Source organism: Aquila chrysaetos, chromosome 10 (assembly GCF_900496995.4).
Source record: "Aquila chrysaetos chrysaetos chromosome 10, bAquChr1.4, whole genome shotgun sequence".
Lineage (NCBI taxonomy): Eukaryota > Metazoa > Chordata > Aves > Accipitriformes > Accipitridae > Aquila > Aquila chrysaetos.
Window position 1 is genome coordinate 31603518 of NC_044013.1, and position 14038 is coordinate 31617555.

A 14038-nucleotide genomic window follows, 5' to 3' on the forward strand; every position below is an offset into this window, starting at 1 on the left:
CAGCCAGCCCAATCGGCTGGAGAGTCTTGTGTGTGTTTGCCCTTTCCTCATGACGTAGTGTCCTGTGCCTCTCTCCCCCCTTCTCCCTCTCCTTTTCCCCTCCCTCCTTCCAACTCCCCCTCCCCTTCCCCTCGCATCCTTGGAAGCAACAATTAAGCAGCTCTGGGATAAAACACACTGCCTGCGGGAGCACGGGGGCATTGCTTCAAGAGATGGCAAGGCGGGCAGCTGCACCCCTCCTTCCCGGAGTCCTCCTCCTCTTCTCCATCCTCCCGGCTTCTCAGCAAGGAGGTAAGGAAAGAAAAGGCTCTTTCCCCTTAGCCCCGGCCAGCGCTTTTCCCCGGCTCTGCAGGGACCCTCCACGGGCACAGGGGCTCGGCTGCTGCCCCCTCCTCCCCCGGCCCCCCGGGCAGCCCCCCGCCTGTCCCGGCTGCGTGTCCCCGAGCAGGGACAGGCAGCCCTCCCTGCCCTGCCTTGGGGACATCCCCGAGGGTGGGAGGGCAGCCCCCCTGGGTGCTACCTCCCCGGAGGGCTCTTTGCCCCCCAACCCGATGGGCGGCGTGTGCCGTGCCCGGGTCGGGCGGGATGTCACCGAGGGCAGTGACACACCCGCTGCGCCAAGCACTTGTCCGGGTCGGGGTGGGGGGGGCGCTGCGAGGTGCTGCATCCTGGCGAGGGGCTGGGGCACACGAGAGGCTCGGGTCACGAGAGGCTCGGGGACACGCAGGCAGGTCACAGGGCAGGGCAGCCAAGGGTGGCCGCCCAGCTCCCATGGGACTTATAAGTGCAAGGGGCCGGGGGAGCTGGCACCTGTCACCCTCCCCCGGTGCCATGGCGGTGTGAGCTGGAGGGGCAGTGGGGGCGGGGGGCGTGCGTGTGTGCATCCCGCATTCCATGTGTGCAAGCTGCTGCGCAGTGTGTGGCCGCGACCCAGCCTGCGGGGCTGGTGCAGCTGCAGAGCAGCTCGACCCGCCCGAATCGCAGGCTCTGGGTGCCTGGGGTGGCCCCCGCACCATCTTCCTTGCACTCATCTCACCAGTGTCAGGTCCGTCCACCACTGCATGGCATGGGTCACGGCTTGCTGGCTGGTCCCTGGCCGAGCAGCGGCAGGGGGTGCGTGACACCCCAGCACACGCACACACCTGTGCAGCAAACCTGCTGCCGGGATGGGGAGGCGAACGCCAGCACAGTGGTGCGCGTCCCACAGTGCCGCGTGACGAAGCCGGAGCCACCAGAGCAGCAGGTGCCTGCCCGCCGGTTGGCTCGCGTCTCATGGTCAGGCCATGAGCGTGCACAGAGGTGGGGAAAGCAGCTCTGAGCACAGATTTATAGCCCGCTGCAATGGCTTAACTGGGCAAAGGTCTGCGAGGTGGGGACAGCATGGTCAGGGATGGAACAGCCACCTCTGAAGAGCCAGGCGGTGGTCACCCTGTGTGGTGCCATGGAGAGTGTGCAATGGGCAGAGCCACCATCAGTGATGGGGTTGGTGCCAGAGCTGATGGTGTCAGTGCCAGAGCCGTTGCATGAGGCTTCTCGGCCAGAGAGGACCAAGGATCAGAGGAGGGGAGAGGGCAGGATCCCACAGGCAGGGAAGGGCAGTGCCAGGGCTGTGTGTGGCACCAGGCAGCTGCAGGCTGGGGCACCCCTCGCCCAGGGCAGAGCCCTCAGGGCTCTGCAGCCAGCAGCTCCATTTGCCAGTGGCCTGCAGCTCCCTGCTCTGCCCCGGTGTAGTGGGCTCCTGGGACCCCGACCATGGGCTGGTCTGCCCTGGCTGTGCAGGCAGCATGACCCCAAGTGGTGTCAAGCCAGGCAGCTGCCTGTAAAGCCGCACCATTGTCAGTGCCTGATCCTGGGTAGCTACAGCTCAGGGTGAAGGTGCCTGATGAGATGCAGCTCAGTCCCGGGCACTCTCGGTCTCCAGCAGTGATGCTCTGCGCTGGCTTGCTGAACCATGGTGGCTTTGCCCCCCAGCTCTCAAGCAGTGGGCAGCTGGGACAGTCTCAGGAGGACTTTGGCCCCCAGGTGAGATCCTCCAGCAGTTTCTGAGCAGTTTGGGGCTGTTGGCCCTGCTCCAGTCCCTGGCTTGATCTCCAGGGGTGTTTGCTGGTTTGGGAAGCAGCTCACAGAAGAGGTGGCCCTGGCCCTGGAGATGGTCCCAGTGTTGATGGGGACACCGGAGAATGCTTCCCTGTGGAGAAGTGACCAGTGTTTCTGCAGCCTGGTGTGCTGCGTGGCACCAGGCAGGCTCAGCCATGCTCCCTTGCCCTGCCAGCCCTCAGGGACTGAGCTGGGACAGAGGCACAGCCAGTGGCACGGTGTGTGTGGGGGTGCCAGGGTGCTGTGGGCTGCACCCAAGCTGGAGAGGGCTCAGGGCAGCATCCTCCAGCACCCACTGCAAGTGCAGCTCCAAACCAGCCTGGCAGGAAAGGGACCCTTGAGAGATCCCAGGGTCAAGGGGGGAAAAGGGGGAGCCCCCCTGCACACACAGACTGTCCCCCTCAGCGCAGTGGCAAGGGGCTGAGCCCTGGGCTTGCAGCAGCTGGCGGTACTCGGGAAGCTCCCAGCAGCAGGTCAGGATCAGCCTGGGGGAGCAGAGTCGTACCGGGCACCTGCACGGCCGGATCCAGGCTGCTGCATGGGGAAGCTGCTGTATGGTTCCCTAAAAGGTGCCAAGTGCAGCGTGTCCCAGCGTTTGGAGCGGGGCATCTGTCCCTCAGTGCCTCCATCCATCCCTCGGTGCTTCCCATGCCAGAGCACAGGGGATCCCCCCCGGAGTGACCCTGGGGGGTCCCAGCCCTGCAGGCTCTGGGACCACAGGGGGCAGCTCGGGTGGGTGCAGAGAGGCTGGCACTGGGTGTGCTGGCATCCCACCCTGGGTACCGTGGAGACCCTCCGAGGACATCCAGAGTCCCCAGGATGGCCCAGGGCCAGCAGTGCCAGTTGTGGGGCTGGGATGGCATCTCCCCTTCCCAGCTGGGTACCTCCCTGAGGCACCAGCCTGCTGGGACTGCTCCCTCTGCAAACAACTCGCAGGGTGCAGCTTGTCTGCCAGCGCTCCGAAATGAAAGCTGAAGCCTCGGGTGGTGGGGGGGGGGGGGGGGGCTGGAGAGGAGCCACGCTCTCGACAGCAGCCCCCTCTGCTCCCCGCCTCCAAGCTGCTACCAGCGAGCTCGAGCCGGGATGCAATGCAGCTTCAAAGTTGCTTGGAGACTGCGTGTTTCCAAAACTGATTCTCCCAAGAAAAAGAAAACAGCGGTGTGAGGGAAGAGGGGAAATATCTGTGGTGGTTACATGCTGAGCCTTCTCCAGGAGCGGTCACCCATGGGTGCTGGGAGGGTGTCGAGTTACGAGGTTTGCCCGCCTGGTGAGGGTGTGAGCTTGTGTCTCGGTCTTGAAAGCTGTTGAATAGAGAAAACATCTGTGTTTCTGGCTTGTAAAGAAAGCTGCAAGAAGTGGTGCAGGTAGAAATGGTGCAGATGATATAGTCGTCAATCTGAAATAGCACAGGTAATGGAATAGTGCGGATATTGCAAATAGTGACCTGTGGTACAGAGCTATGGAAGAAAAAGTCCAGTTTCTATCCACAAGGCTCCACACCAGATCCTGAGCACCTCCAGGCGTCAAACCCTACCAGAGCTGCGGCTGCACATGGGGGTGCAAATTCTCCTGCCCCTGGCTTGAGAAGACATCCCCGGGGTGGGTGCTGGGGGCCAGCCCCATGCTCTGCAGGCTTACAGCCAGCCCCAGCCCAGGAGACAAGCTGGGAGATAGGAGAAACCCCCCTTCCTGGAGTCCCAGCAGGCTTGGACCAGGGGCAGAGGCAGCACAGACCTCCGTTAGTGCTGGGAGGCTGGTGACTCAGTTTCCCCTTCCCCAGTGTGCCAAGGGACTGTGGATGAAGAGGCCAAAGCAGGGCACGCTGCACTGGGGAGCAGACCCTGAGCTGGTCTGTGGGCTCCTGCCTCCACAGCTGGGGAAGAACAGGGCTGGGGAAGGACAGAGACTGTCTGGAGAGCAATTGCTGTAGCCCTGTGCAGCCTCGAGGAGGCCACGGTGTAGCTGGTGCTGAGTGCGTGGGCTGCTGTCAACTCCTGAGCCGTGGTGGTGTTGCCGATGGGTGGGACTGGTGATGCTGGGGTGAATTTGGCTGCTCGAGGCTGGTCCTCAGCCAGAGAGCCAAGTGGGTCAGAGACCCCCATGCCCCCTGGCAGTGCCCACACCAGGGAGCAGACCCTGAGCTGGGCTATGGGCACTGCCTCCCCACAAGGACGAGCCCGGCTCTGCCAGCACCAAGGCAGCTTGTAGAAGAGCTTCAAGAGAAGTGCAGAGCTGGCCATGTTTGGCAGCAGAGCTGGTCAGGGAGAGCAGCAAGGGGGGAGCAGCCTCCTGCAATGGTCCTGAGCGAAAGCATCAGCTCCCCAAAGCCACATGGCTTTTCTACCCCGGCCATCCTGCTGCCCCCTGGCTACCCAGGCTCCTGCCAGGACTTGCTGACCCCCTCCACCTCCTGATCTGGGCATGGAGATGGTTGATGAACTGGCACATCCCCTGTAATCCTCCAAAAGGTGCAGACCTGCCACAAGGCACTGGGATGAGCACAGCACCTTGGCCCTGGGAGGGTCTCTGGGGCATGCCTGGGGAGGGGGCAGCGACAGTGGCACCACAGTGGGAGCCCCCCTGCCAGGGTCTGCAGCGCCCAGGATAGTGACAATGATGAAGGGCTGAGTATGGCAGCCGTGACTGTGGGCAGGTGTCACCTGGACCTTTCTAGGGTCCCCACGCACCCCAGGAAGGCTGTAAGCCATCCTGCCTTGTCCCACCTTCCCTGGGGGTCTCTGTCAGGCAGCGCTGGCACAGGGGGATAGATGGGTAGGGGAGCTCAGCCTGGGTCCCTGGGGTGCCCAGCATTACCCAGCACCAGGGACCTTGCCTAGCCACGAGGGGCTAAGGCTGTGGGGCACCACAGGGCCCTCCTGCTTTGTGGGGGACTGTCACTGGCCCCAGGCATGGAGGTCCCCGGCCAGATCCTGGCTGTCCTGCCGCCTCTCATTCCTAGCAGTGGTGGGGCGTCCCCTCCTAGCAGGGCGGGTGGGGGAGGACAGGCAATGTGCAGACACTTGGAGTTTGTTTGGAAACAGGCAAGAGGTTGGGATTTGTTTTTCCAAGCTGGAGGGGGGGGTGGGAGGGTGGGGGGTAGGTGGGGGGGTGGGCGGGGGAATGTGCTGGGAAAAGGAGCCACTTCGTAAACCCCTGGACGGCAGCCGGACCAGGCTGTGCTGTGCTAGAGGGGTGAGCCGGCCGGCTTGAGCGATGACTGAGCACTTGTCCCCTCCACTCCAAGGGACATCAGCTGCTCCAGGGCCAGCTTTGGCCCCCAGTCCCCGCAAGGCCCTGGGAGGTGGTTTTGGGAGGGCACAGGGCTGAGCCCGGCTCTTTGGCATCGCTGGGGCACGTGGGGGCTGTGTGATGGGTCCTGGCATGGGTTCTCCGCCTGCGTGTGCATCCCGATGGGTTTGTGGGTGTGTGTCCTGCTGGTGCATGTGTCCTGACACCTCCTGTGCACGTACAGCCTGACACCCCTCTTGCACGCGTGTGTGTGTCCTGACACGTGGGGCTCTATCTTGTTGCCCAGTCTCTCTGTGTGGCTGGGCTGGAGGTCCATCCCAGCTGCTCTCTGTGGTGGGGGACACACGTGAGCAGGGCCCAGGGGACACCCTCATCCCTGCCATGTTGCAGCGGGCAGCTGTTAGGGTGAAGTGGGGGGCTAAGGGGCACAGCGAGGGGGGACCCCCAGAGTTTGCATCACATCTGAAATGGAGATGTGCAGCACAATGTGCCCCCCACCATGGCGTGCCAGCTCTGCCACCTGCCTGGCACCTGCCTGCGCTGGCTACCCTCCCCAGCCCATGGGCACCATGCAGCCTGCGATGGTGTTGCCAGGGCTGTGCCACTGCATGCACCCAGCTCCTGGGGATGCCGGGTCCCCTCCACCCTGGCCGGGGTGCTGGAGAGGCCACTGCAGCCTCGGAGTAGGACAGCAGGTCCTCAGGTCCCAGCCATGCCACCGCAGGGTCCCCAGTGCCCGTCCACCCTGAACTCCAGCCCCTCTGCCCAGAGCAGGTAGGAGACCTGGGTGCAGCTTCCCACAGGGGTGCTGGCCAGGCAACCCCCAAATCCTACTGCCAGCCTCCCTGCAAGCCCTGCCAGCCATCCTGCAAATCTCACTGCAAACCCTGTGGCAACACCCCCAGTGCCAAAAACATGCTCCAGCCAAAAGCGGAGCATGCCTCTGCATTGCAACCTCCTTGTGCCGCCAAGCCACCTGCAAGCCTCCACCCCATCCATGGCCCTGATGGAGCATGGCGGACCACCCAGGGGATGGCTGCCTGGGTGTCTGCAGGAGACAGACCTTTGCCAGTGTCCAAACCAGCCAAAAAACATTTCTGTGGTGTCTGAGCGCAACCTCTGAGCATGAGTTCCAGACGCCCTGGAAAGCGGTGGGACCTGGGTGCTTATCTCAGCTTCGCAGAGATGGGCAGAAGGACACAGGTGGTTTTGCTGGGTCTCAGCACTGTCCCCCCAGTCCAACATCCCAGTCCTGCTGGCCTGAGCTGGCTCTTCCTGCTGGCAGCTCAGCAGGCAGGGCAAAGCAGGGCAGGCAGCATGGGCATGGGGCAGCCACAGCCAATCATGCTTAGGCTTGGCTGGGACCGGCGTGGGCTGTGGGGATGAACTGGGACAGCTTCACCCCTCCATGCATGACCATGGCTGATCCTGTCCCCCCAGACCCACGTGAAGCTAGTGGTGATGGAGATGGCACTGGCTGTGGTATGGGACAGGTTTTGGGAAGCAGAGCTGGACACGAGCCAGCCCTGCTCCGTGCCAGCCCTGTGTCCCTCCCTCCCATGCAGGACCAAGTCCTGCTGACATCTCCACCAAGATACCCTCCCTGGCTCCCGGCTGGGGCACCTCCATCATCACTGTCACACTGGAGAAACTGAGGTGTGCAAGGAAAGTCAGGGACATGCCCTTGACCCCTTGCCCCAGGGCTCTGCATCCCACCCCCTCCACAGGGAGCAGCTCCATGTCCCAGGAGGTGCTCCCCACCCTGATCTGCCAGGGTGGGATCACTTGGATCCCTGTGGGCATTTTAATGAGGGTCTCTTCTCTTGCAGGGGTCCCTGGTGCTATCCCAGGAGGGGGAGTTCCAGGAGCAGGCTTTTTCCCAGGTAAAGGGGTCCAGGCAGTGTTGGGGGGGGGCATCACCCTGCTTGCAGGGAAGGGGCAGGTGCCTGGGGGGTCCCCGGCTGCCTCTGAGTCAGCATGGAGGGCTGGGGACCTGTCAGCTGGGATCAGGGGACATGGGGACACCCTATCTGGCTGCTCAGCCCTGGGTGCCCCAGAACCACCCCCACAGCATGGGGACAGGACTGGGTAGCAGTGCCAGGCTTACACTGAGGGTCACTAGCCCGGGGCTGGCACCTACACTCTACCCAGCCCTGGCCACGGGAGGTGCTCACAGCCTGTCCCCAGTGTTTCAGCCAAAAGCTTGGGGACATCTCAGGGGAGTGCCCCATCCCCTTGCACCCTTGTCACCCTCTCTGCCTCCCCATGGACCCCCAAGAGCCTGGCATGGGTGGGTGGGTGGTGGGTGCTCACAGGGATGGGTGCTAAGAGTGTGCCATTGGTTGCAGGTGCTGGGGTTGGAGGTTTGGGAGCAGGTGAGTGCTGGGATCCCTTTGCTCAGGGTGTGCAGGGACAGGGAGGGGGGCAGCACACCAGGCAGAGCTGCCTTGTGGCGGGCAACGGGGTCTGCCATGAGGCTGGCTGTCCCCCATGGTGTCCCCGCCTCGGGTGATGCTCAGAGGAAGGATGGCTCTCACCCCTCTCCACGCGCTCTCCCCTAGGACTCGGGGCTGGAGCAAAACCTCTCAAACCAGGTAAGAAGCCTTTCCTTGGCTCTCTCACCATCTTCAGCCATGCCAGTGGCCAGGATATTTCCTGACCTCCGTTGCCCTCATGTTTCACCCACGTGGCCAAGGGGACCCCCCCCATCCTGGGGTCCCCCATGGCCAAGGCACGCAGCAGCCAGCACTTTCCACCCTGCCCTGCCACACTAACCCCTGCCAAGACCCCATAGCCGCAAGGGAGCATTCCTCCCTCATCCGCTGCTTCGGCACACTGCCATCTCCCCTCCAGCCCCCACAGACCACCCTTTTGGGGTGCTTGCTGCCTGCAAACCTGTGCCAGAGCTGCTCGGGAAGATGCAAAGCTCGCTCAGCCCTGCCGGGAGCCAGTGGCCACGGGAAGCTGGCAGCACCTTCATCTGCTTGCATTCATGGCCAAGCAGCTTTTGCTGGGGCTCCTGCAGCCTGTGCTGGGGTTTGTCTGGCCTAGAAATGATGGGGCAAGAGGGGGCTCACTGGGAGAGAGATGAGATCCTGGCAGGAGGATGCACAGCCCGAGGGCACCGAGCCTGGGGCATGGCTGGGAGGTGCCGGGGCAGCAGGGACCGAATGTGCAGGGGACAAATCTGCTGCCAACAGAGATGCCTGGTGCCCGTTGAGGCCCAGGGAGAGCTGCTCTTTTAGGCGGAGACCCAGGTCTCCCCTCCCTGCCCGCCCCAGGAGCACCCACTGCACCCAAGAGCAGGGGCACACTGCACTCCACCGGCCCCCCAAGCCGGCCCGTCTGCAAGGCGGGAGCGCCAGCCCGAGGTGGGGGCCGGCAACCTCCGTTTACTCAGATTTCAGCTCGTGGAAAGAAAAACAAGGCCCTTTATTTCTGCGTAATTAAAACCAAACGCGGTGCAGCCGCGAAGCCCCAGCCGGAGTGGTGTCCGCGCCCTGAGCCAAAGGCAGTGGAATTTGCGCCTGGAGGGAGCGAGGGCTGATTAGCCCCAGATGTTGGAAGGCAGTGCTGGCCAGAGCCGGAGGGATTCATTCCTCAGCCATAAACATTTCGGCTCCGTCCCCTCGTGGCCTGGTGGGGTGGGGGGCGGGTGAGGAAGAAAGGGACAGGATGGGGAACCTGGATGCTGGCGGGCACATTTGTCACCCGTCCCTGTGCCCATCCCCGGGGCATGCTCCTGTCCCACGGGGACGGTGCAAGTGGGACGCTCTTGCTCCTCTAGCCCCGGCTGTCCCCCCGCTACCTCACCCCACTTCTCTTTCCAGGGGTCGGAGGCCTCGGGGGACTCGGCCCACTTGGCCTGCAGCCAGGTGAGCACAGACCACCGGCTGCCCCCACTCCGGACTGACCCCAGAGACCCACCTTGGGGACAGCACATGGCTCATCCCCATTGGGTGCTCTCCGTAGCCTGCCTGGTCGGTTCCATCCAGGCCAGGCACCCTTCCCAGACTCGAGGGACTGGCAGCCACCAACAGGCAGCCCTGTGGTCCCCCAACATCATGACATCAACCATGCCTGGGTGACCGCAAGCAGTAATAGGCGAGGAGGGACCTGGGGTCCCTGCGGGGTCTGCAGCAGAGGGACAGTGCCTGCACATGGCTGGCCAGCCTGCCCGCGGCCACAGGGAACCCCGGCGTGTGCAGCAGCTGGTGACACCGCAGGGTGCCCCGGGCGGTGGTGACACAGCTGGTGACAGGCGGAATGTGGATGGGAGCAGGTAGTTGGGGGGATGCAGGGAGAAGCCAGTGCAGGACAGGGCAGTCCCTGCTAACCACCGCCTTGCCCAGCCTAACGCCAGCCCCCGGCACTACTGCACAGCCTCCCACAGCTCACCACCCCCCTGCACCCACCGTGGCCGGCGTGGAGGGCAGGACACCTTCTTGCCGGCCACTTTTTGGGGATGTTCACGCTGGTTATTCTCCTCCCCGCAGGTGCTGCAGGTCTCTTCCCTGGAGGCGCCTACCCCGGGGGTGTCTTCCCAGGTGCTCCCTCTGCCGCTGCGCTCAAGGCTGCTGCAAAAGCTGGTGAGTGCTGGGGGTGTCCGATGCGATGCTGGGCCAGGCAACGATGCCAGGCAAGGCAACACTGGGGCTCAGGCAGCCCCCAGGGACTCCTGGTGTCCCCTGGGAGTCTGGGTTAGGAGACCTTTCCCCATGGAGCTGGGGGGCTACAAGCAGGAGGTGCTGCTCTCGCAGGGATCCCTGCCAATTCAGACGGACCCTGGCACATCTTGGTGTGCTGGGAAGGGGGCATTGGCCAAACCTGAGCCCCCAGGAGCAGAGACCACTGAGCTGCCTGGTCCCTGTGCCCAGGTCTGGGAGACCCATCCCTGGTACTGCCTCAGGGTGTCCCCTTTGGCCCCCAAGAGCTATCCTGAGCTTGTCCCTTCCTTCGGCACCGCCCCAGCCACCCATAGCCCAGTGATGGCATCTCACACTGGTACACTCCTCTTCCCAATGCCCCCAGGCACTGGCATTGGTGGCACAGGTGGAGTTGGTGGTCCTGGTGGGCTTGGGGTCTCCGCAGGTAGGAAATACTCCTTGTCCCCAGCATAGCCGAGCCCAGGGCAGACCCGTCCCCATGCCTGCCAGGGTGGGCAGGAGCCGGTGCCCAGGGCTCAGGGGGTCTCTGCTGCCTGCAGGTGCGGTGGTACCGGGCGGGGTGCAGCCCGGGGTTGGTGCGGCAGGGAAACCCCCCAAAGTACCAGGTAGGTGCACGGCCCCGAAGCTTGGGGCCGGGGCGGGGAACGGTTCCTGCTGGGTGCTCATCCCTGCCTTTCTCTTGCCCGGCAGGCGCTGGGATTCCTGGAGTTTTCCCGGGTGGCGTGCTTCCTGGCGCAGGTGAGCTGGGGGTGTCCACCCCACCGGCAGCACCCTGACCCTTGAGGGTGTCCCCACCCTGCCAGCTGCACTCCAACCTCCAAAGGGCTCCCCACCCTACCAGCAGCACCCCGACCTCTGTGGGGTTCCCCACCCAGAACCCCGGTTTGAGTCGATAGCCTTGTGGCCCTGGGCATTTTAGCACCTTTGCCTGGCAGAAGGCTGCCTGCAACCCCATGCTGCTTGCCTGCCTAACTCCCTGCCTGCCCCATCGCTGCTGCTTGCAGTTTCCAAACCCTTTCACTGGGGCCATAGTGACATTTCCACCATGCCAAAGGCGGGGGGACTCGGCGTCTCCAGGGGTCTCATGCCAAGCTCTGCGGGAGCAGGCTGCATCAGCACCAGGAGAGGAGCTGGCACAGACCATGTCAGGGCCAGCTTGCCCAGCCAAAGGCGGCGTGGGAAGGAGGGGGAGGAGGTGGCGGGGGGAGAGGAATTCCTTACTGCAAAGTAATTTGGAGGAGGAAAACTTGTGAAAACAAGATGTTTCGACATTGTCAGAAGGAGAAGTGTGTTGCTGGTCAGGAATGTCTTTTCCATGTCTGAAAACACGTGAGTTATAATGAAAGACATTTGTAAAAGGGAAAAAAAACAAGCCAAAAAAACCCCCCGAAACCAAAAACCCAACCCAAATGACTGCAAGGCCAAAGCACTGCCTGTTGGCCCTGGAGGGTCGGGGCTTAATGGGCAGGACCCCTGCTCCTGCTCCCTAAAGACCCCCAGCTTGCATGAAGCCACTGCACATCACCAGGGCAGAGAGCAATGCCCGGGCTTGGCTATACCATGATGTGGGCTGGTGCTTTTCTGTTACCTGTGGGACCCACTCGTGGGTGTCATGCACCCCGCAGGCACCCCTAGTTCCTCTGTGGGCAGCCTGCCCCTCCCCAAACCACAGGCAGCCCCAGGGCTGGAGCAAACCCTTCACTGACAGCTCTGCCCAGGGGGTGCGGTGTGGCTGGCACAGGGGGGGCCCAGCAAGTCCCCGGGGGATGAAGGTACCCTGTCCCAGGGTACAAGGGTTAGTGCTGAGCCAGAGATGGGTGACAAGGATTTGGGAGCTGGGTGCAGGGGTCTCGGGTACCAGCAACACCACGATGCCCCACTGTGGTCACCTGGCCCCTCTGGTCTCTGCTGCAGGTGTCCGCTTCCCTGGCGTAGGGGTGCTACCCGGAGTACCCACTGGTGCTGGAGTCAAGCCGAAAGGTCCAGGTAGGTCCCTTCAATCACCTGGGGACACTGGGGTGGAGGGCGGGTCCTGGGCTGGCTCCAGCTCTGCCCTCATCTCCATCTTGATGGGGCTGGCTCCAGCCCATCCTTTGGGGTCACAGCCCCACAGGGCACGTGGGTGAGAAAAGCCAACCTCTGGCTGAGCCCACACAGACTAGTTTGGACCCCAAGGACCAGCCCCAAGGCTCACGCGGGTGCCTTTGTGTTTCTGCCTAGGAGCAGGAGCCTTCGCAGGAATCCCTGGTGAGTGTCCCGTCTCTCTCGCCCGTCCTTCTCTTCCTTCCCAAGCCTGTTCATCACAGCTATGGCCTCCCCATGCCAGAAGATGCCTCAGGGCTCCCCAAGCCACCTGCTCTCCTCTCTCGGGGTGCCCCGCGGCACTCCCCTCTCGCAAGGACTGGTGGCAGCCTGGGTGCGGGCTCCAGGTGAGAGTCTGCTGTTGGCTTTGCAGGACTGGGAGGTTTTGGAGGTCAGCAGCCCGGTGTCCCTCTGGGGTATCCCATCAAAGCTCCTAAGCTCCCAGGTAAGCTGTCACAGCCAACGGGGCTAGGGGTGAAGGACCCCCAGCGCTGCCAGGAGAAGGACCCGCCGTTCCCCAGGGCTGAACTGTGGTGCCCCCGGGTCCCCTGGACCTGGCAGTGCCAGTGCTGGCCCTGAGACAGCAGGACAAAGTAAGGGGGACAGGGCAGGTGAGTCCAGCAGCAGGCCTGCCTATCACAGCCTCGTGGGCAGCTGCCTGGATGCTGCTGCTGGTCTTGCCCCCAGCCCATGAGGATGATGCTGTGCCTCTTCGGCTGTTGTAAGGTAGGAAAGAGCATGTTCTGGGGACATGCTTTGGGCCAGGCCACCCCAGGCTATCCCTTCCAGCTCCTCCTGGCACAAGGCATAGCCCTTGCAGGGACTGTCTGCTGGCTCCTGGGGTTCTCCTGGGCATCGCTGGGCATTCGCCTGGGCTCAAGGAGCTCTAGCCAAGGCCCCCAACAGCAGGCAGGTGGTAGGAATGAAGCTCCAAGCAGGTCTCCCTCTCCACTGCCCACCCAAATGAGGCTCAGACCCAGCCCAGGGAAGCCTGGGGGTGCTCAACACTCCTTTCCCAGGATGGGCTGCTCTGGGGACCTCCATCTCCCAGTCCTGTGCCGGGTGCCAGCTCTGCCCTGTTCCCAGCCAGCCATGCCCATGCAGGGACAGTGGCAGGACAGGCAGTGCCAGGCAGCCAGTACCAGGTTCTGTGCCCTCCGAGGGCCATGCTGCCAGCTTACTGGTCCCAGGAGCATCCCTGAGGAGGAGGGCGGCCGGATCTGGGCAGGGACTTGCACCCCTGGAATGCTGGGGAGTGAGTAGATCCATGGGCATTTTCCCACTCTCCGAAACAAGTTGCTGCAGGCAGGAAAGCCTTGGCGGGGGAGCCCACCCCGGGGAGCAGGTCCCACCCCGGCACAGGCGCCAGCCCCAGCAACTCTGCCAGCTTCCCCCCACTGGGGCCCGTCGCCGCAAACAGCGGCAGAAATACTTGGCCTGCTCTGGCTTCCTCCCGCGGAGGCAGAGTTACACTCGTTAGGGTGATGGCCCCGCCGCCATCGGATACCGTCTGGCCTCCTGGCTGCAGCCCGGCCCCAGACCGCCTTTCATGGGGTGCCCGGTGCAGAGAGCAAACCACCGGCACATGGCGCGGCCGTGCCTGGCTCCATCCCACGGCGGCCCCACCAGTGGCCCGCAGCCCAGACGGGACGCCGCTGCCGGCTGACCCACTTTAAGGGGAGACTTTGTTAAATAAATCATGGGAGGACACCCATCCCCTTGGCCAGGGAGCCCCATCAGTGCATCAAGCCTCTCTCAGGGACCAGCGGGACAGTGGTGGTGTTCCCAGCTGTGGTTTCAGCTGCTGGGTGTTGCCTGGCACCCCGATCCTTTCCGGAGCGCTGGGGGATGCCAGTTTGTCACTTCTGAGGGCTTTGGGCTGGCAGCATGGGGACACACCGGGCTGGCTGTCAAGGCTCTCACTTTGATGCTGTGGATGGGCC

At 63.5% G+C, this 14038-nt stretch overlaps 1 protein-coding gene across 16 annotated transcripts in view; it reads left to right on the forward strand.

Moving 5' to 3' along the window:
• The window catches only part of ELN (elastin), a 24490-nt gene continuing 10452 nt past the window's right edge, over nt 1–14038 (forward strand). For 3 of the 16 annotated variants that reach the window (XM_030027350.1, XM_030027354.2, XM_030027365.1), the window contains exons 1-11: nt 1–291; nt 7176–7229; nt 7695–7721; nt 7908–7940; nt 9177–9221; nt 9843–9935; nt 10553–10618; nt 10704–10751; nt 11928–11999; nt 12234–12260; nt 12469–12540. In XM_030027350.1, coding sequence (XP_029883210.1) covers nt 213–291; nt 7176–7229; nt 7695–7721; nt 7908–7940; nt 9177–9221; nt 9843–9935; nt 10553–10618; nt 10704–10751; nt 11928–11999; nt 12234–12260; nt 12469–12540 — 616 coding nt within the window. In that variant the 5' untranslated portion in view covers nt 1–212. The remainder of the gene's footprint in view (nt 292–7175; nt 7230–7694; nt 7722–7907; nt 7941–9176; nt 9222–9842; nt 9936–10552; nt 10619–10703; nt 10752–11927; nt 12000–12233; nt 12261–12468; nt 12541–14038) is intronic. The other 13 variants (XM_030027348.1, XM_030027349.1, XM_030027353.1 and 10 more) reach the window with 10 other exon arrangements.